The sequence below is a fragment of the Muntiacus reevesi genome, chromosome 20 (assembly GCF_963930625.1).
Source record: "Muntiacus reevesi chromosome 20, mMunRee1.1, whole genome shotgun sequence".
Classification (NCBI taxonomy): Eukaryota; Metazoa; Chordata; class Mammalia; order Artiodactyla; family Cervidae; genus Muntiacus; species Muntiacus reevesi.
The window spans coordinates 12,119,734-12,141,665 of record NC_089268.1 but is presented as its reverse complement, the minus strand read 5'-3'; the positions used below and the strand labels follow the sequence as shown (position 1 = coordinate 12,141,665).

Below are 21,932 nucleotides of genomic sequence, written 5' to 3'. Positions count from 1 at the left end.
CTCTGCCTCGAACATTACCCCCTCAATTTAAATCACGAAAGCCAGCTGTGCCTCATTTGTAAAGGATCAACACCTGCTTTTGTGAGACTCCACTAAGGCCCTGCAAAAACATTCCTAGGCACCAAGTAGCTGAGATAGTGGAGGAGAAGCAGACTTCAGCCCCAAGCAGTGGGCCCTCTCAGGCTGCATGAGCCTGACATCCAGATCTACTTCCCTACGGCAGGATCTTTCATTTTTAGTGCACCGTGCTGTTTGGCTGTGCCTGATATAGCTCAACAGATGACAACAATAACTGCTACCATCTACCGCTATATACCAAGTGCTTTATATAGGCTGCTTCCAATCCTTAAAGCCCTGCAAAGAAGTATCACTAGCCTCATGTCAGAAATAAGGAATAGAATCAGAGAGGTTAACTGATATTCCCCAGAATACGCAGCTGGCAAGAAGATGGGATTTGAACTCAAGTCTGCCTAATTAACTTCAGGGCTTCCCAGGTGGCACAGTGGTAAAGAAACTGCCTGCCAATGCAGGAGACATAAAAGACGCCAGTTCGATCCCTGGGTTGGATAGATCTCCTGGAGGAGGGGAAAGCAACTCACTCCAGTATTCTCGCCTGGAAAATCACATGGATAGAGGAGCCTGGTGGGACACGATGACTGAAGCGACTTAGTGCACACGCACAGCCTACTTCAGACTCAAGTTCCTGACACACACACAACACACACACACAGCATACTTCAGACTCAAGTTCCCAGCAAACACACACACACACAGCCTACTTCAGGCTCAAGTTCTACACACATATCACACACACACAGCCTACTTCAGGTTCAAGTTCTATACACACACACACACACACACACACACACACAGAGCCTACTTCAGGCTCAAGTTCCCAACACACACACACACACTGCCTACTTCAGGCTCAAGTTACACACATATACACAGCCTACTTCACACACACAGGCTACTTCGGCCTCAAGTTACACACACAGACACACACACCCTACTTCAGGCTCAAGTTCCTGACTCTACATACCATCCTACTGCCCTAATACAGGCAAGCTTGGGCCAGATGGGAAGGGAAGGTATTGCTCAAAACAAAGTGTTAGGCAGGAAGCAAGCAAAACAGAGAAAAGCATGTGTTAACCACACAGTCCAAACCCACCCACATAACAGGACATGAGAAGCAAAACCCAGGGCAGGCCCCTCCCTGCCAAGTGAGCTGGGCTTCCATATCACACCAGGACTAAACTACTGCTCTGTCTGGTAACGGAGATCCGGCACGTTCAGGCCCACCTCGCCCAGTGTGTTGGTTCCTGACGCTCCGGGAAGCCCCTCTCCAAACTGTTCCTCACAGGAACTCTGTCCTTGGTTCCACATACCACAGCCTGAGCCATCCTCAGGGCCAGCTCAGGCACTGTCCCCTCATGAAACCTTCCCAACCCTCTCAGCTCTCATTCTCTGAACACCTCTAGGAGTGCCGTCACACACTGTCCAGCACTGGGGCATCTCTGCACCTCAGGACACCATCCAGCCTCCCCACTGGGCCATGAACTCTTTCAGTGCTGCTCCTGAGTCTGATTTATTCCTTCCAGTGAGCAGCCTGTGCTGGACATGCAGTGAGGACTCCTTGGTGACAAGCCCTGAATACTATCTCCCATGATCCCTTGACTCATTTTGTTGTGGCCACAGGTTCTTGTTTCTCAGACATGCAAGCATGTTTCCACACACAGGGCCTGTGCACTTGCTAGTCTGTTGTTTTTGGAACATCTTTTTCCCAGATACCCAAAAAGCTCACACCTCTGGCTCCTTAGATCTTTACTCAAATGTCACCTCCTCAGAAAGCCTTCCCTGGTCACCCTCTCTAATACCACCTCAGCATCCCCTATCCCCCTTCCCTGCTGGACTTTTCTCCACCGCTTCTAATATGAGATACAATTTACTTAACTTGCTTTCAATCTAACTCCTCTACAAGGGACTTATTTGTTTTACTTAATGACTTCCCCCCCACACACAGCAGTGCCTACAATAATGCCTGATATAAATATCTGATAAATGAATGAACTAAAATGAAGGTAGGAACCATTTTATCACATACAGCTTTGTATTCCCCTAAGGACCAAAGTGAGCCCCAGACACAATCTGGCCCTCTCAAAACACTTCCTCAAAGCCCGGTTCCCCAGGCCACTGCTCGTGTGCCAGGCCCAACTGTGAGCTGTGGAGCCAGCCTCAATGCTACTACTGGCATCCACAGGGGCAACTACAGATATAGCTGACTGGGGGAGGTGCTGGTTGCCAAGCAAAGCAGGAAAGCATATGAGGAGCGAAAGAAGTCTCAGGTGAGGTCACCTGTCTCTTCCTCCTGCTGGGGGGACCTCTCCCCTTCGCTTTGACTACAGCTCCTGCTTCTCGGCCGCTTCCGGGAGTGTCGTTCGTCCTCGATGCTGGCGGGAGACGTGGGAGAGTCCACTGTGCCGTTGTCCTCACCATTCTCCAGGGCCCTGTCTGGGCTCCTCTGGAGCTTAACCCCGTTCCTGGCCTTCTTGAAGAGGACTGATGTGCGGCGGCCCACGCCACTGAGTGGGGCGCCAGTGGGGGATGTGTCGGGGGCCATAAGGGACACTCTGTTGATGCCATTGTCACTGAGCAAGCGTTGCAAGGGCTCACTCCCTAGCTGCAGAGGTGATTTTTCCAAAAGCTCATCTTCTTCCACTTTTCTGGGCTTGAGGAATCGGCTTGGAGGTTTGCTATCACTGATGGGTTTCAGAGTGGGCGGATCTGGAGGGGATTCTTGCTCAGACAAGGAAGGTGCAGGTCCAGTGGGTTCCAGGGTTGGTGGGGGAGGCATTTTGGAGTCATCTGTTAGAGAAAAAGAGAACCTGCTTGAACATTTTAGAAAAAGTCTGCCCCTACAAGTCAGATAATGACACTGACAACTAAGAACCAAAAGCATAGGCTGTTAGAACACTTGAGATGCATCCCAGGTCTCAGATTTGAGGTGAAGAAAAGGTAGGACTAAATTGTGTCTATGGGCTTCCCAGATGGCTCAGTGGTAAAGAATTTGTCTGCCAAGTAGAAGACATGGGTCCAATCCCTGGGTTGGGAAGATCCCTCAGAGAAGGAAATGACAACCCACTCCAGTATTCTTGCCTGGAAAATTTCATGAACAGAGGAGCCTAGTGGGTTACAGTTCATGGAATCGCAAGAGATGGACACGACTTATCAACTAAACAGAAGCAGCAGTAAGTTCTGTCTACACTAGTAGCTCTCAACCCTGGGTATGTATTAAGAGTCACTTAGACAGTTTCTTAAAACTTCCAATGTTGAGGTCGCACCTCAGACAAACTGAAACCAAATTGCTAAAAATGGAATTCTTTTTTTTTTTTTTAAAAAAAAGCATTTACCAGGTAAGTCTGATGAAGATAGGGTTACAAACCCCTACACCCAAGAAAGGCCAAAGCCCTCTGATTAATCAATAATTAGATAAGTCTCAACCTCACAAATTAAGGGTCTACAACGGTCTAGACCCAGGTGTTTTCCCATCTGTCATTGTACTTTGTTTCATATCATGCAAGTGAAGCAAGCAGGACAAGCAGATAGAATAAGCTTACAGATAGGAAAAATGAGAGCAAAGAATTTAAATCACTGGCTCCCAAACATGTCTGTTCAACCTCCACCTTGAAACTTTTAAAAATTGAGACTTTTAAGACAGAGCTCAGATTTCCCTAATCTGAGTTTCTGGAACATGAAGACTAGAAATTTTTGAAATCTCTAGAAGCTGTTGTAACTGGTCCACTGGGCGTGACTCTGCACTGCCTCAGCCCAGAAGTGGGAATGGATACAAACGGGATGCTGACTGCCACACAGGGAGCTGGGAAAAGTCACAATGGACATGAAGCCCTCTAAGGGCTGAATCTGACCTCAGCTACATCCCCACTCTCCGGCAACCTAACACAGAATGGGCCATTCCCTGCAATTTGGCCCCTTTGCCTCTGAAGATAACTTCCAACTTTCTGGACTGTATGGATGACAGGCCCTCCTGAGTTGACAATTCTGCTCCCCAGTAAAGTGGAGAGGATGGACAGCAACTTGGGTAAGGCACCTGGGTCTCTGAGAATCACTTTCCCAACCGTCTTTTGTAATATGGGGCCTGCCTTCTTGGGATGGGCCTATAGGTTTGGCCATCTGTAGTCAAAGCCATGAGCCGAGACCATCTTCAAGGTTCTTCTTTTCTATTCTCCTACTACACCATAACTCAACCTGCCCCAAGAGCCTCTCTACATGATGGGTAAGTTGGGCTAGTATTTAACTAGTATGTACAATACGGCCATACCAGGTGCAAAATACCAAAATACTTCTGTTAGTAAACAGCCGCTGGACCTCAGTATCTCAAACTCCCTGAAGCTGCTCACAATCCAGCAGCTGAAAATCCAAATCAGTTGCCCTCAGGACCCCCCTCCAGGACAACAGCTAACATCTACTCTGACTGATGGATTTTGGTCTCAATGGATTATTAAGTATCTGAACACCTCTGGGTGTGCAGCAAAGTGTGACCCTTCCCAGGGCTTTTGCTTGCTCACTAGGGTCAGAATTAAGGAAGGATGCTCCCACTGTGGGATTTCAGCTTAACCCTCCCTTTCCTGGGCCGCAGTCCCTTGCCTGCCTGTGACTGTCTCTCACCTCTGTCCCCACTGTCTTCTGGCTCCTCCTGCGGGGCCTGCTCCAGCACAGCCACATCCCCCCGGGGCCCTGCTGGCAGCTCCCCACTGGACACAGTCTTGTTCAGTGACGGTGGTTGTGGTGGTGGCGGCTGCGCCAGCTTCTGCCGAAGAGCATTGATCTCCCGGCGCAGCAGGCGGACTCGGCGGGTCCGGGCCCCACTGGACCGCATGGCGCTCACCAGGTCCAATTTCTCCAGCAGTTCCTTCAGCTGCACTTCTGGAGACAAGTGGGCCCGGTTCTCTGGAATGAGGATGTTGTCCACTGCCAGGGAGAAAGGAGGACAGAAGGGGCTGAAGGACCTGCCCAGGCCAGGGCAAGGGGACAGGGATTCCTTCAGATGCAAAATATTCTCCTGGAATGCCTGGGTCAGTGGATTCCAGCAGCGTCACTGTGGGGCCTTGGCCCCGCTACACTGCTGCCAGGAGGACGGCCACAGGTATGAGGTCAGAATCTGAGAAATGTGCAGGAAGCAGTTCAGTCACGGTTACAGGCTCGTGGGGCAGGAAAAAGGCAACCTGGCCATCCCCTAACCCGAGAGACTGTTTGGCTGCTGCCATCAAGAAGCAGAGAGCAGGGGCAGGCAGGCTGGGGATTTCAGAGGCAATTCCGTTTTTCTGATCCTCCACCTGCACTCTTCTGAGAAAGCCAAACACCACACTGTACTCCCGCTGCCCAGGCTCCAATGCCACACAGTGGGAGTCCAGGAGAGAAAGACCCCTTGTGAAACCTTAGTTTTTAAACAGATAGCTAGTACCTGATTCCCGTCTTAGCATTCAAGAAGGGCTTGGTGAATAAAACTTTAACTCCTGGAACGATTCTAGCCACAAGCACATGGACCTCAGCCTGTGCCTACCTCCAGTTTTGCTCCTATAGTCTACCCGGTAGCCCCCAGGACCATCCTAATCCCCAGCTCTCCAAGATTTTATACCTGTACCTCTCCTGGCCCCTCTCCTCCCCATCCATCCCAGCCTCTCACCGTCTTCCCAGGAGAAGCGGTAAAAGTCCTCCGATTTGGGTGACTCGGGCAGGTGGGTGCCCGTCTCAGGGTCATAGCCGATGTTCTCTGCCTGCCGCCGGGCGTGCCGCAGGATGGCCCCTCCCAGGTCCCGCAGGCGGACAGCTGCTCGGTGGAAAATTGTGTCTTTAGCATTATACTTCATGCAGTTGGTAACTATAAGGTTAAAGTCCTCCTCAAACTCCTCCAAGGTGTGGTACAGGTGGGACTCCAGCTTCCGCCTCATAGTAGAAAAATCCATTGGCTTGGATATGAATTCCAGGTAATCTGGAACCTAAACATATAAAACCTGTACAATTACAACAACCATTTACTAGCCAAACAGGCGCACCCTTCACCGGCACTCTTGCCTCCCCGTTTTCTGGCTTGGCCATGCCAGACTCATTCATAGCCGACGGGCCCTGGACCACCCTGCCCTGATGAGCCATCACCATGAGCCAGTCTACTAGCCTTGCCAGACACCCCCAGGTTTTGTACACCCTGTGCCCCAACCCTTTCCTGGTCTACTCAGGCCCTATTTCCATTTCAGGTGGGGCTCATTGCTCAGAAAGTAGTGGGGAACTTGCCTCACTCAGGTTGACGGGCTCGGCGAAGATGTGTGCGGGATCCTTCTCCTGCAGCAAGTCCAGTGTTGTCCTCAGCAGAACGTTGAATGGCATCAGCTCCAGCTCCATGGCAGCTTGCTGAATCTTGATCTGTGGGAAAGGTGGGGAGAAATCAGGACATTCCCCCACAAAGAGGCACGGAACTTTTTCTTGATAACTTGATTTTCATCAGTCATGATGAAAATTTTCACAAGACAGTAAGCTAATCAGGACTTGAGTTATCACTGTACGTAGCTTAGAAACAATGATATCAATAGCTACCATTTTGTGAACCTTTCTTATGTATTCAGTGCCGTACCAAAACTTACTTACCAAAAGTTAATACTTTTATAGTCCAAACAACATTCAGTATAGGTACAAATGAGGTATTTTACAAAGAGGAAACTGAGGCATGGAAGGACTGACTGGCCTGAGCTCACACAGCTAATAAGGGACAGGGCTGGGATTCAGTGTGTGCTTTTTTTTTTTTTTTTTTTAATTTTATTTTATTAGTTGGAGGCCAATTACTTCACAACATTTCAGTGGGTTTTGTCATAACAGTGTGTGCTTTTGACTACTATGCACACTGCCTTTCTACTTCTATTACTTCAGTTAATCATTACAACAACCTTGAAGGAGAAACTGTTACTATCTACGTTTTACAAATATGGAATCTAAGGTTTGAAAGGAATACAACAAGGAGTTACTAACCCAAGGTCACCTGGCTAGAAAAGAACAGGGATGGGATTTAAACCGAGGTCTGACTTAGCCCAAGGGGCACACTGATGACATAAAATGAGGGTATTGGTGGACAATTCCCACCAAATTGGCCCTTGGGACATTTAGGTTGGCCTAGCAAAGCTCACCCCCTCAGGCGGCAAGCAGTCAGACAAATTTGCACCAGTGTGCTGTACAAACGCTATTTTCCATGTGTGCCCTGATGTGAAAAGGTTGGGAAGCCACAGACTAGACTATGAGACGTTCTTGCCTCTTGACTACATTCAAACAGGCCTGCCTGCATCCCCTGTCTACTTCCTTTCCCCTTACATTTCTCTGGACCAAAAATGGGAAGAGACGTTCAACTGGGGGACTAGGCCTGGGATGGCAGAGACAGTTTGACTATAAGGACAAGGTCCTGAAATATCCTCCATGCCCACCCATGCTTACATATAGCAAAAGCTGCCCAGTCTCAGAGGTGGAAATTCAGGCTATTCAGCCCACAAGAGAAGGGTTTGTGCTGGGTCTGAATGGTGAAGCAGAGTTTGGAGAAAGAGAGAAAAAACATCTTTAACTCGGGCTTCTGGAGCATGGAAGTAACAGCTGCTATTCCTGGACCAGAAAGAACACTTTTGGCTCGTCATCCATTCAATTAATAGTTTTTGCTCACTGTCATATGCAGGGTGCTGCAACAGACACTCTAGGGAAGCAAAGAGTATCAATAATGATGCTAGCAGCTGATACTTCTATAGTCCTACTGTATGTCAGGCACTGTTCTAAGTTCTTTATATACACTAAGTCATCTAATCTGCACAACCTTATGAGGTAGGTTCTATTAATACCCTCCTTTTATAGTCAAGGAAACTTGAGGTATTAAAAAAAAAAAAGACTGTAAGTGTTTAAGGGTCAAATGAGAACCCTCAGGCTCCCAGGTCAAAAGAGATACCCATCGGAATGGCCTGAGAAGCTCTCCAAAATATTCAAGGTCAGGCTCCTCCTGAGATTTCCTAAGTGAGAAACTCCAGGGGTGGGCTCAGACATATAATATTAAGCTTATATTTGAGGCCACCAGAAGCTAACAGCTCCCCAAGTTTGAAGCCATCAGCAGCACCACACCCAATGCCCAGTAGGCAGGGCTTGGAGCCCATAGAGCTGGGCAGGAAGGCAAGAAAGCTGACACCGATCGGGGGACAAAAAGATCTTGAACAAGAGCTCTGGGAGCTCCTCCTCACCTGCTCCCGCTTGAGCTTTTCTCTTTTCCGAATCAGTTCGATTAGCAGCCGTGCCCGCTCCAAATCGTGCCGGAGCTTCTGCCAATATTTCAGCTCTTCCTTTACGGCACTTGTCTTCTCGTCCTGCTCCCGCTGCAGGAGGGTAGGGAAAAGAATGAGGAGCTGTGGGCGTCCCTCCTGCCCAAAGTCCTCTCCATGGCCAGCCTCACAGGCAAAAGTCCTCTCCTTGGCCAGTCTCACAGATACTCTGCAGGTAAGAGCCCCACGCCCTTCCTGGACCCTCGGTTCTAGAAAGCCTTTTCACCCCCTTCCATCACATGCCTTCCTCCTGTGCTTCCCCAGTCCTATGACACTGTCTCTTCACTACAGCACAACCACCACTGCTGGGGAAAGATGGGACTACCCCTTCCTACCCCCAGGGACACCAGAGATCAGCTGTGCATCCTCAGGACTGGAAAGAATTTCAGAAGGAAACTAATAGACACCTCAGGGTGGAAAGAATTTCACCCTAGAGCCTCAACTTGGCTAGAAAACAAAGCCAAGTTTTTACCATAAGCTTGTACTTACTGACTTCAACATACTTTAAAATACCAGCACTACCACCATCATTAAACATGTGATTCTTGCCTAGAAAAACTACAATGTAGGTGAGGCCCAGGGTTTGATACACAAGGGCACAGCAGCATAAAGCCAACAAAAACTGATCTGATAAACTGAATATAAAATGCTGAGAAGATATAAAATAGAGAAGATCTCAATGGGTGGGGCTCAGGTCAGGGATTCCTGGCATGAGCAAGCTTACTAGGATTTCACATACAGTGATGGACATGGATGAACAAAGCAGTAAGAAAGGCCTCTTTTGGAACTGAAGGGACCACAGTGCACGTATGAAGGCACAATCAGTGATTGTTTGCTTGTAGAGGAAAATGGGCCAGCCAGAGCAGAGGAACTGGAGAACCACACAAGCCAAGGAAGACCCAGAATCCAACTGGCAAGAAGTTTCAAATGCCAGGCAAAAAACCTTAGCTATAGCCTGCCTGAAGCAGGGCGGGGTGGGGCAGGGCGGGGGTGGGGCGGTGCGGGGATATATTCTGGAAAAAAAGAAATGACAGGATGGAAAATAGTTAAGTGAATAAGGCAGTACCAGTAGTAGAGCAAAGAAAGAATTAGAGGCTAGAGACCACTAGAAAGCTACTGCTGAAATTAAGGGGGCATGGGTGAGCAGAGTAGTTGTAGAATGGAAATAAAGGGCCATATACTGATTAACCCCCTGAAACAGACTGGGGGATGATTAACTGTAGCTCCTAATGGAGGGAAGAGCCAATAATAACTCCAAAGTGGACAATGTTTGAGGTCAGGAGGAAGAAGCTTCCATATCAATAACAGAGAAACATTTATGGAGACGAAGGAAGATACTGAACCAAGTTTCCAATATCTGACATACAGGAAACAATATATACATGAACATCTATACTTCCTCTGCCCCAGAGAGACTGAGGGCAAAAAAAAAGAGAGGGAACAAGACAAGAAACCTGGAGCTACAGCCACAGTTATTAACAACTACAGCAGTGGACAAGCTCTCCAAGCCAACGGGCAGACAGCAGGGCCCCTGGGAATATTACCACTAAGGAGTAAGAACTGGGATCAGCAGAGGGTGCATTCAGTGGGGTAGAGGCGGGAAATGGTGTCACAAAGAAGCTTTACGGCAAAGTGACTATGGTGTCAAATGTTGTCCAACAGTCTATAAGGTGAGAGGATATGAGGGAAGACTGGCTGGGCTGGAAGGGTGTCACTATTGTTCTCGAAGAAGCTACAGGGGAGCAAGCAGACCATTTCAAGGAGAGAGCAAATATACACTTCCCTTTCAGGACTTCAGTTACAAAAGGCGAAAGTGAAATCAGACAGAACAGAGTCATGGGAAGGTTTGCTTTGTCTCTGGATAAAGGTGTAGGAATATTTAAAGGCAGAGTAATGAAATAAGAGGAGAGAGAGAGAGAACCAAATATGCTTTTAAAAAATCTCTCAGGGTGCCTCCACCATGTTGGAAAACACTGAACATGCAGCGACTCCAGCTGCTAATGTCTACAAGGCCACCCAACTGGGCAGGCTGTGTGTTACAACTTAGATGGTTAATTTGTGTATTTCTTATGGAACATTTTTTTGGCAGATGGCAGTATAATGTCTTAAGGAAAGTATGCCTTTTCCTAAGTCATATATCATGGTCACCTGACTCACACTCAGCCCACTTCTTCCTTTCTGCAGTATTTAAAGGGGTTTCCCCATGTACAGGGAAAGTTGGGCCTGCTCTCCACTCTCCCCTAGAATTTGCTCCAAGCCAAGCCTCTCATCTAGAAGGAGCTGCTATCTGGCCTAAAGAGCGCTACAATGCTGGAGGTTACTCCTGGGGAGGACCACCTAGAGGGGTGAAGGCTACAGCAAAGGCTCCACAGAGGGCTCAGGGAGCAGTGCCCCACCATCTCTCCTTCATCACTCTCCACCTCCCTCCACTGCCCTCAAGTCACCACTTCACCTACCTGCTCAGCATTCCTCTGAGACTGCAAGTGGGAGTGCAGGCGCCGGATGAGGGGGACACCATTCCGTGCCTGCCGCTTCAACAGCCAGTAGTTGTGAAGTCGCTGCATGAACTGGGTTTTCCTCTGAAAGGAGAGACCACTACAGATCTTGTTCAACCTTGAGTAGAGGCACAGGGAAGTGAAAGACAGGGTCAGTGGGCAGCCCGGATTACAGCCTCCTATCAAGGCCCAGTGGTTCATTTCAGAACTTGGTAGAGGAAGAGAGAATAAAGTGGCCAAATGCCTCACCTCAGAGAAAGGCTTGAAAAGGACGGCAAAGTTAAGCAGCTCAGATTCAGCATGAGATTTTTCACTTGATTTTCCACCTCCTGCCTTGCAGGTTCCAAAAGAACCCTCCCCTAGGAACCCAGACTCTTTAGTCCTGGACTCCTAAGACATAGGTCTGTGTCCCAACACCCTCACTCTTTTCTTGATAAAGGCAGCAAAAGAGAACAGGAACTTGAGTAAGCTGTGGGCAATGTAGTCACTATTTCCTGCCCCTCTGTGGCTAAGGGTCCCATCAGACCAGGGAGTAGTCCACAGCCAAGCTGGAAGGAAAATTAGTAGGAATATAGCAGGCTACTGCCCTCGAACCCAAATGCAACCCTTTGGAGTTGTCTGACCTCTGGTTTTTCATTAAAACTCAGCAGCCTAACAATGCCTAATTTTGAACTAAAAAAAAAAAAAAAAAGAATCTAAAGACATAAGAGGATGGGGAATCTGAAAATTTAGCTGGCTCCACAAAGAAAAATAAATAATATACAATATCGCTTATATGTGGAATCTAAAACCTATGAGAATATGAAACAATTCCCTGGAGGTCCAGGGGTTAGGACTCAGTGCTTTTACTGCAAGGGCCTAGGTTCAATCCCTGGTCAGGGAACTAAGATACTGCAAGCTGCTTGGCATGGCCAAAAAATATAAATAAATAAAAAATATAACAAACTAGTGAACATAAAAGCAGCAGACTCCAAGAGAATGAACTAGTGGTTCCCAGTGTGTGTATGGGGAGGGGGGGGCAACACAGGGACAGGGGAGTGGGAGGTACAAAATATCAGGTATAAGATAGGCTCACGAATATACTGTACAACACAGGGAATATAGTCAATATTTTGTAATAATTGTAAGTAAAAAGTAATCTTTAAAAGTTGTATGAAAATAAAATTTTAAAATTTAGCTGGCTCAACTACCCCTAAAGATAAGTCTGGACGTCAGGATTTAAGCCAATAATACATGGTTAGGGGGGGTGGGGGGGCGGGAATCAGTAGGAAAGGCATTAATGAAAGTTCATAATCTCTATAATAATGCTCAGACTGCAAGGTGGGTCACATTATTCCCATGTTTCAAATGATGGAAAGGCAGAACAGCCTATGTTCCCAAGAACAGAGGCTATATACGTTGTTGAAGCCACTAACGCAGCTAATAAGATGGTGAAGTTGGGCAGAATTTGAACCCATGATCTCTCTGCTATACCATATTGTGTTCCCAAATTGATTAAGCAAGGACTCAGTGCTCCTCTGGCTTTTCCTCTGCTTCTCTTCCTCTCACTTACACACTTCCACTGAAAGGAAGATAACTATGGCTAAACAAGGTGGAACCTAAAAAGTATATTCATGTTGGGCTGGACATTGCTCACCTAGGCCTTGTGCCTTTCCATGGTCAGACATCCCTGCCCCAAAGCCAAGCTGACAAAATCAAGGCCTAGGTCTTTCCCCAAAGAACAGCTCCCCCACCAACACCCATGCCAAGCACACCTGCCCAGATGCAGGCAGCCCCCACCCTCTACAACCTCTTGGCCATGGAGGGTCCCAATAGCAGGCGGGAAAAAGAATAATAATAAAATAGCAGTAGCAGCAGCAGCCACCATTTATTGAGCGCTTACTATTTGCCAGGCACTGTGCTGAGTGCTTTACTTATACTATCTTACCGATTTCTCCCAATTACCCTTTGAGGTAGTAGGCTCATTTACAAATAAATACACTAAGGCTGAAAGAAGTTAAGCGACTTGCCAAAGATCATACTGGTAGTGACAGAAGCTCAAGATTCAAATGCAGGTCTCTCTGGTTCTTAATCAGCGTGTAGTGCTCGACCCTGCAAGAAACCACCTACAAGAGCACACCTGACAACCAAAAAGTCTAGCCCCAGGGCATAACCACCAGGGGACTAAGCATGGACCCACTCACCTAACAGAAGCGGGGAGCCTAGAACAGCTCTATAACTAGAAGGTCCATTTTCTGTTGACTAAATCTAACCCCAGTCATGGCTCACAAGAGCCTCTCCCTCTGGGTCTTCTATCTTCTTCTCTTGTCTTCTTTCCAGATGGACAAGTCTGGCTGCCTGCTTTCTGCAAACAACTCATTCTCCACTGCCCACCAGTACTCCTTTCTCCCTGTCCCTTACACAAAGAGAGACAGACAGACAACAGGAACAGAACCTAAAGGTGTCATGAGTCCCAGCTTGTGGTCCAGGATCTGTCACTTTCCCTTGGTTCCTTCCAGCCCTTAGAACAGGACTTGGCATATAGTAAGTGCTCAATAAACATCTTGTTGAATGAATAAAGGAGTGAACAACTTTACCTCCTGTGGCCGCAGTTTCTTCATCTGGGGGTGTGGGAGAAGGTGCAAGGACTATGTTAGATGAATAATCTCCAAGACTCCTTTCTGCTCTAACACTGTAGTCTTTTTAATGAACATCAATAATGAGATGAGCCTCCACTGAAAAGTCTTCCCTGTCTCTTGCTTCTCTGCCAAGCTCCCATCCCTCCAACAGCTCCAGATACCTCTCTGACGACTTAAAACAGGCTTGGTGGGAGCCAAAGTTTCTTAGTTATACTGCAGAACTGATCTTTCCTCTATATCTAAAAGTTTCTTAGGAGGAGACACAACATATCTTCCCCACACAACAACCCTCTTACACAAAGTTCCCATCATTCCCAGGATGGAGTTTTCTGGACAACCAATACCCATACTGACCCTTTGAAACAGAGGTTCTCAATTGGAAGTAGTTCAATCCCCATAAGGTTACCAGGTACATATGTGGTGAGCATCTGAGATTGTCACAAAGATGAGACAATTAGGGAGGGGATGCAAATGGCACTCACACAGACCAAGGACGCTAAACATTAAGAAACGCATGGGATGGTCCTAATAATGAGTCACCTCCTATCGAAAATGCCACTGGTGCCCATCTGAAATATTACCTTAGACATCCTGTCGCCTGGGTTTCTAAGAACTTAAGTGTGTGTCTCACCTTGAACCAAAGGAAATACATTGCTTTGAAGGGCACAATCAAAACCACAAACCAGACTGGGCGAGCCCAGGGTCCAAAGGAGAAGTCTAAATTTGAGAGCACAAAAGAGAACAGGAATTCACCAACATTAGGTAAGGAGGTCTGGCTCAGGGCCAACACCAGCCCAAGAAGAAACCATGCATCCCCAGGGAGACCTGGGCAAGCTCACCTGTAAGAGGGTATCCGTGGGACAGTGACCATGGGGACAGTGGAGGTCATGTCTCGACCCACTTCCTCTGGCTCCTTTTTGATCCTTTGCTTCAAAGTCATCTTGTTCTTCTTGGACACTCCCTTGAGGGGGCCACCTACCCCACCCTGCCCTTCACCTTCCTCCTCCTCTTCTATCTCTTCCTTCTCTTCCTCCTCCTCACAAGCCTCCTTCAGCCCTTCCTCGTCCCCTGCCTCACTGAGGCTTCCAGGAGAGTCGCCCTTCCTCTTAGCAGCAGCAGCACCTGGTGGTGAGTGGGCCTCACAGTAGGCGGTCTTGCGCACTGTGAAGATGGTGCCATTGAGGCTGGTCTCACGCATAGGCTCAATCTTCATGAAGAGCCCAGCCCGCTGTGCACACGTCACATGGAAGGCCGTGTAGCAGTTCACCTTATGGCACTGGATGGCTGCACCCAGCCCCTTCTGCTTGCAGATATAGCAGGTTAGTTTCCAGCGGGCAGGTGGGATGTTGTCGATGCCCTCAATGGGCTCCAGAAACACGGTGTTAGCAAAGCAGACTTCAGGGATCCAGATGGCACACACCACATGGGCCCAGTGCCCATCACTGGTCTGTTTGAAGGCGCCACCCTTGTTGGGGCAGAGGACACAATCCACAGGCCGGGAGGGAGACTGTAGGCAGCAGCGGCATAGCCACTGGCCCTCAGGGATGTAGGGGACGCCATAGCACTCCTGGTGTACAGCCAGGTTGCAGATGTCACAGAAGAGAATGACGTTGCTGTTGTGGCACTCGTCATCCAGGCACACACAGCAGAAAGCATCTTCATCAATGAGTGACTGTTGGGCCCCACTACTGCGACTTTCCAGGTATGACTCCTTCTCAAGTCGGTCCACCAGCAGCTCAAAGGTGTCTGCCGACACCAAACCGTACCCATCTACTCGTCGCTTCTCATTTACCAAGTCCAGCCAGGCGAGGTCCTCTTCATCCATGTCATACTCGACTTCTGCATCCAGATCTTCAGGTGACTTTTCAATGTAGCGGTAGTAAGCAGCAGGCAGCGGGGGTGCTTCTGGCTGACTGCCTGAGTCCACCATGCGGAAGCTGGGTTGCGGGAGGTGGAAGGAAGAGCCAGATGCATGCTTGGAGCAGGACTCCTTCTTTTTGCCCTTGGATGAGGGTTTTTTGGACTTGCCAGGGAACTGAGGCTGCTCACTGTTTTCCTTGTTACTATTGCATTCGGTGATATCCTGGGCAGTTAACTCATCCTCTGTGATGATCTTGAGTGGATCATAGATGCTAATACGATGCAGGCGTCCATCGATGTCCACCTCCACAATCCGCTGGGCCTGGGCATACGTCAGGGTCTCCCGAGTGGGTGAGCACTTCAGACTATAGGGGGATGGGGAGCGCCGGCCCTCGGCATTCGGCCGCGACTTCCTGCGAGGCTTCCTCATGGCACCTGGGAACCAATGAGACACACCTAAGGAAAGAAGGCCAGGAGACTGATGGTTAGGATGGATGCTGGATCCATGTATCCATGCATGTTGGATGGTTAGGCATCTATGCACTCATTTACCATTCCTTCTGAGCAGGTGGTCACTGAGCAAACTGGCTATTTCCTCAGCCTGAACACCCTACCCCTCAGGCATCATTTACAATGGCTTGCTCCTTCACCTCTTCCAAGTCTTTCCATAAACAGTGCTTTTCAGTGAGTCCCTCCCTCTCTGACCATTTTACCCAAAACTGCAAATCGCTTTCCCCCATCAGTCATCTTTCACCCTGCTTTGTTTTTCACTGTAACTTACACTCACCAATTTTGGCTGTGCTATGTAATTTACCTATTTATCATGTATATTTTCTTCCTTCCACTAGAATGTGGGTTTTCCAGGTGGAACTAGTGGTAAAGAAACTGCCTGTCAATGCAGGAGATGTAAGATATAAGAGATGCAGGTTCGATCCTTGGGCTGGGATCCCCTAGAGAAGGACATGGCAACCCACTCCACTATTCTTGCCTGGAGAAGCCTGTGGGCAGAGGAGCCTGGCGGGGTACAGTCCTTAGGGTCTCAAAGAGCCAGACACAACTGAAGTGACTTAGACAAACACAACTGAAGTGACTTAGCACAGCACAGCACTAGAATGTAAGGTCCATGAGGGGAAGGATTTTTGCTTGTCTTGTTCCCTGTTGTATCTCCAACAAGTGTTAGCTGAATGAAACGAGAAGCCAAACACACGTGATCCCTACCCTTGAGGAGCTCTGTCTGATTGAAGGGACAGAAAAGTACAGACCACTACAGTGAAACATGGGGAGAGAGCTAACGTTCTAATAATGTACATAAGGCTGTGGGACAGCCAACTACAAAAACAGGGGGTGGTGGTGAAGACTTAGGAAAGGAGTAAACAAGAACAGCATCCACAAGAACAGTGTAAAGCCATTAACAGTGGCCCCATGAGGGATCAAAAATCACAGGTCTAGTGCCCTTTCCCAATTGATCTTACCATGATCAGAAACCCTATCCCCTTATCACACTCAGGGGTGAAGGGGGTGAAGGCACCTGGAATGTCTACTACATGTGGTCTAAGCACTTCAAACTACAATGTGCAGGGTATTCTCTGCAAAAGGCAGCATTCATGATGCATTGGCTAGTACATCTCTAAGCAGAAAACCTGGAAGCTCTGGGAGTGGCCTCAGGTAGCCTATATGGGACTCTCACTGGACCCAAGGCCAAGATAATGAAGGTAATATCTGATGTAAACTCTCAATGTACCTGTTACCTCAAAAGCCCTCTCTCCCAAAATACTTCGTCTACCTCTGTGCAACAAGGAGAAAGCTGTAAATTCTTCTCACATTGTTTTCTGGGATGGAGAGAATTATGACAAGCTCAGAAGGAACTGTGGTCGCAATTACCGAGGCCATCAGTGCTAGAAAAGACCTTTGAGGATATGATGCTCTGAGGTATAAGCAGAGACTTGGAAGGCTATGAACAAGGAAATGATTTTAAGGAGACAAAACAGAATCTGTCACTTTGGTTGCAAGATCTACCATCTTTATAAAGTGGAAATGGTGATGATAATGTAACACACTTTTCTACAAAGCCCTTTTGCTTTTAATACTGTTCACAACTATTTTGGAAGGTAGAACAGATATCCTCATCCCCATTTTACAGATGAAGAAACAGAATCCCAAAAAGGTATCATTCCATGCAATGCTAGTAAACGATAACGCTACAATTCAAACCCAGATCTTTTGATCTGTTCAACTCCTCTCACTAGGACATAAGTACACCACAGAGATGCCATGGTCTGGTACAAAAAGAGGCTCTGAGGCAGTCCAGATTCTAATCTTGGCCCAGTGTGACCCCCAAGAAAGTCTGTGCCTCTCTACTTAATCAGTAAAATGAAATTAATAAAACAAATCTCTCAAGGGTTGCTACTTGTTAATAAAGTACTGTTACCATTCTTACTCAAAATGCCTTTCAATCCCAAAGTGTGACTGAAACAAAAACAAACAAAAAGCAACTTTACTGAGGCACAGTGCCCGGCAAGCACAAACCGTATTTGGACCCAAAGGAAAGAGAATCATCACAGCAATTCTGTGCAGGTTCCAGAGACCCTTGGCCACTCCATGCGTTACAAAACGCCAACTCCCCTGGGGGGCAGCCCAGGCTATCGGACCTGCTTTATTACCCGCCCCCCACCTCCTTCGAGGGCGTGGAGACCCCTGCAGAGTAAAAATCTACCTCAGTACTAACTCAAAATGGCCCAGAGCAGATGAAGCCCCTCCTTTGTCAAAGCCACGGTATATTCCCCCTCCCTACCCGCTATTCGCTACCTCCTGGGCAACTCGTAGCTCGGGTCTCTCTCAGCCAGGCGGCAGTATCTACAGAGACTTCGGATGTCCTACCCAAGGCGCTGGGGGGCAAACTCCAGAGGCGGAAGGGCTGCGGCTGAGGAAAAGGAGTTTCGCCCGCAAGGAGCTTACAGTCTAGTTTTTTGGCGGGAGTTTCTCATCCCACACAGCCCTTCCCACATATACAGCTTCAAATACCTCCCAACACCCTCAGAGGTCTACCTGGCACCCCCTGAGCCCCACCTCGCCCACCCCACACAGGTCCTCGAAGAACGAGCTTCTGCAACTAGACTGTTGCCCCTACACCCCACACGAAATACTCATGAGACAAGGGAGAACCCCAGCCAAGGCTCCCTGCCCCTTTAAAGGGGCACCTCTTCCAGAAGAATCTTGATCCTTCAGAGGAGAAAGGAGGGAAAATAACATCTCCTCACCAGAGGGGAGGGAGCGAGCGCGCCACAGACAGACTGACGCGGAGTCCGACCCTCAGACAGAGAAAGCTAGCGCCTGCGAACGAGCGGGGCGCATAGGCGAGAGCCCATTGGCCGCCTCACCTACCCGTCAAGAGGAACTGGGGGGCCAAGGGACGTTCAGGGGGTGGAAATCTCCTCTGGTCTGACCAATTGGAGAGTGTGGCGGGGGCGGGGCTCGGTGGCTTGGCTTCCAGGACCGGGGGGAAAACAAGATGGCGGCTGCGGGAGGGGGTCCTCGCTTTTCAGCTCCCCCCCTCACTCGCCTTCTCCTTCCCCGCCGCCACCCTGGCTCCAGGAGAGAGCTTTCGCGCCGCCCTCGTCCCTGTCGGGAAGCCCCTCGCTTCCCTCCCCCACCCCGCTCAATCCCTGGTCTCTGTAGGCCCTGCTGTCCTCGCCCCCGCTCCGTCCGACCCCGCTGCCGCCCCCGTTACCTCAGCCGCTGGCCCAGCCCTACCGTTCGGGACCCCTGGGCGCGGGCGGGCCAGCCGTCTAGTAGGTTGGCGCGGCCCGGGGAGCGGAGCGCGGCCTCCTCCCGCGCTGGCCTCCGCGGCCACCGCCGTGCCCCCTCCCGGCCCGCGCTGGGGCCCCGGCCCGGCCGCCGCCGCCGCCGCCGCCACTCCCGGGGGAGGAGGGGGAATGGAGCCGCCGCCGCCGCCGCCGCTGCCGCCACGGAGCCCGGCCGAGGGGAGGGAGGGATCAGCCCCCAGGCAGGATCCGCCCCTCCGGCCTCCCCCCCTCCCCCCGCCACCTCCACCCCTTCCCTCGCTCCCTCTATGGCTCCGCGGGCTCTCCCGCTGAACGGGATCGAGAGCGCGAAAGAGAGAGGAAACGGGGGGGTGGAGAAAAAAAATCCCCCCGCCCGTACCCGGCGCGGCGGCGGCCGGGGTGGTGCGGAGCGGAGCGCGGAGCCGCTGCCGCCACAGGGCACGGTCCCCTGCTCGGCCTCACGGTGGCGGTGCGGACGCGGCAGGGGCGCCGAGCAAAGGCGGGATCTGCGCTCGCCGCAGCCCCGGTTCACCCCGGCCCGGCTCGCCTCCTTTGGGGCGAACCCGACAAGAGAGCTGGAGGGCGTTCGGATCCAACTGAGAAAGACACAAGTCCCTAACTCCTCTTAGAGTGGTTGGTCATCCCCTTCCCCCAGCCCTGCGGGGGAGGAGGCTAAGGTTTGGAGCGACAGCCCCTCTCCCCGAGCTAGAGGGTCTCTAAGCCAAGAGCAATCACTGAAGACAAAATCGGTCTGCAGTTTTTTTGTGTGTGGTGCAGGTGCCTGCACTACTTCTAGAAAGTCGTCCCCACCCCCACCCCCCACCCCCGTGCTCCAGTTCAGAGGACAAAGGTCTATCGATGTCCATACCTTCCCCCAGTGAGGACACCCGGGGAAGACCTGCCTGCCTCTGTTGTGTACAGGTGAGCGTCACATTCCTCACCAGACATCCTTTATAAGAATCAGACCTGACTTTTCGCTGTGCCCCGTCCTCTCCCTTCTGGGTTTTAAAAAGCGTAAACATAGAAGTTTGACAGTCTTACTTAAGGATGTCTGGTAACTCGTTTGTCACTATAGACACGGGAAACACCCTCCTTACACCTGATTTGGCTAGGAGTCGGTTACTGTAATGCAAAAGCGGTTTTCTAATAGATGTTCGGCAAATGGCAACTTCAAACTCTCAGGTATCAATAATCAGCCCGGCTTTTGCTTTCGTGGCGCGTTTGCCACCCCTCTTTTGCCTATAAATTGGAAAGCTTACCGCATATGACTGAAGTCTTAAGCACCAATATTTAACGATGTTTATAAAGGATATATGGATAGACTGCCTTTAAATGTGAAGATGAATGACATGTTTTGAAAGCGATACCTCTGCCCGCGCTCGTGGTGTGCTTGGTGAGACTCACAGTTTCTTGCTTGGTTCTGATGATCAACAACACAGATTGTAGAGTCAGAGGATGAAGAATAAAGGCTTTAGGACCCAAGTCTTCCAAATGTTTGAAATGAACAAACTGCTACTTTTGAAGTACAGATGTTTATCATTCTAAGGAATGTAAACATTGTGTTTTGAATTTGAAAGTTTGATAAAAGTAAAGACGCTTATTTGTATAACAAAGATGTTTTCCTGATTACATGATAGCTCCTTCTGGCAAAGTAATAGCAAAAATACTTCATTAACCTTTTTTTTTTTTTTCTTTTCAAGAAAAAGGGAGTGGCTTGTGAAGCTAAGCTAGGGCAGGGCATTGTTTTGAAAGCTGTGACGGTAAAATAGTATGAATTAACGTCAGCTGTTTAAAGGCTAAGGGGAATAATCATTTGGAGGGGAAATGTGGAAGAAAAGATGATTAATTGTAGAAAGGAAAGCCCCAGAGACAAGAGAATATTACACTTACTTTTAGTTAAAGAATAAAGAAGTCTAATAGAAGCAAGAACACTGAATTTCATTCCTTGTTCTTTTAAAATATGAAATATAATCAATTCTACATATAACTAGTAACTTTTATTTCTTGATGGATGTTCTCAAATTTTATTTAACACAATTCTCATTGGTGTGATTGGGAGCTAACTTTTTCCACTAAAGTTAGTGAAAAATACTTTGAGGAAAATGTATTTAAATGATTTTAAATGCTGTTGAAAATGCACTGTTAAGCCTATACATATAATTTCCAGGTTTTTCTATTCAAAGGTTTCATAGAAGACCTTACATTCAGCCTAAATGTTTCTTTTCTGTTTTCAACTTCCACTTTCTTAATGGTAATATTACAGTTGTCCTCACTTATATTTTTGACATTTGGAATTGGTTTCTGTTAGTATAACTGCATACATAACTAGTTCACTATGATGTAATTTTAAATGTAATGTGGGACAATTATGTCATTAAAAACAAATTTGGAACATGTATCAAAAATCCCAGAGGCACTAAATTTAATTCACTTTAATCTTTAGCTACTTTGAAGTGTTTAAATTCACCAGCCTTTGGCCTTTCCATTAAACCATACAGCAATTTAGTTCAACAGACAGAGACACAGACCTTTGATTCCCATTAGCAGTTTTAAAAATCCTCCATTTTTTAAGTAGAGACTAACTTAATTTTGACTAGGAGATTGTTTTACCACTTAGACCCAAAAAAGGTAACCATGAATACAAAAAGTTTCCCCTCAATTTTTTCTTCCAGCATCTCACAATATCTTTTTCAACAATTTACTATTATCATTAGTTTACTGAGGCAAGAAACCTCTGAAGGGTCAGATGCAATACCTACTGGATTAATGAAATATATGTGAATAAAAGAGAATAGACATTGATTGTTAAATTATGTTTAATAG

General features: G+C 48.4%; 1 protein-coding gene across 4 annotated transcripts in view; it reads right to left on the bottom strand.

Moving 5' to 3' along the window:
• Positions 1-19,297, bottom strand: part of BRPF3 (bromodomain and PHD finger containing 3) — a 33,495-nt gene extending 14,198 nt beyond the window's left edge. Inside the window, exons 1-8 of one of the 4 annotated variants that reach the window (XM_065912475.1) lie at positions 19,055-19,297; positions 14,307-15,783; positions 10,811-10,967; positions 8,277-8,408; positions 6,310-6,438; positions 5,705-6,017; positions 4,687-4,989; positions 2,356-2,865 (exon numbers count right to left, since the gene is read on the bottom strand). In XM_065912475.1, coding sequence (XP_065768547.1) covers positions 2,356-2,865; positions 4,687-4,989; positions 5,705-6,017; positions 6,310-6,438; positions 8,277-8,408; positions 10,811-10,967; positions 14,307-15,757 — 2,995 coding nt within the window. In that variant the 5' untranslated portion in view covers positions 15,758-15,783; positions 19,055-19,297. Of the gene's footprint in view, positions 1-2,355; positions 2,866-4,686; positions 4,990-5,704; positions 6,018-6,309; positions 6,439-8,276; positions 8,409-10,810; positions 10,968-14,306; positions 15,784-18,132; positions 18,146-19,054 lie in introns of those variants that run through there. The other 3 variants (XM_065912478.1, XM_065912476.1, XM_065912477.1) reach the window with 3 other exon arrangements.
• Between the last annotated feature and the right edge of the window lie 2,635 nt (positions 19,298-21,932).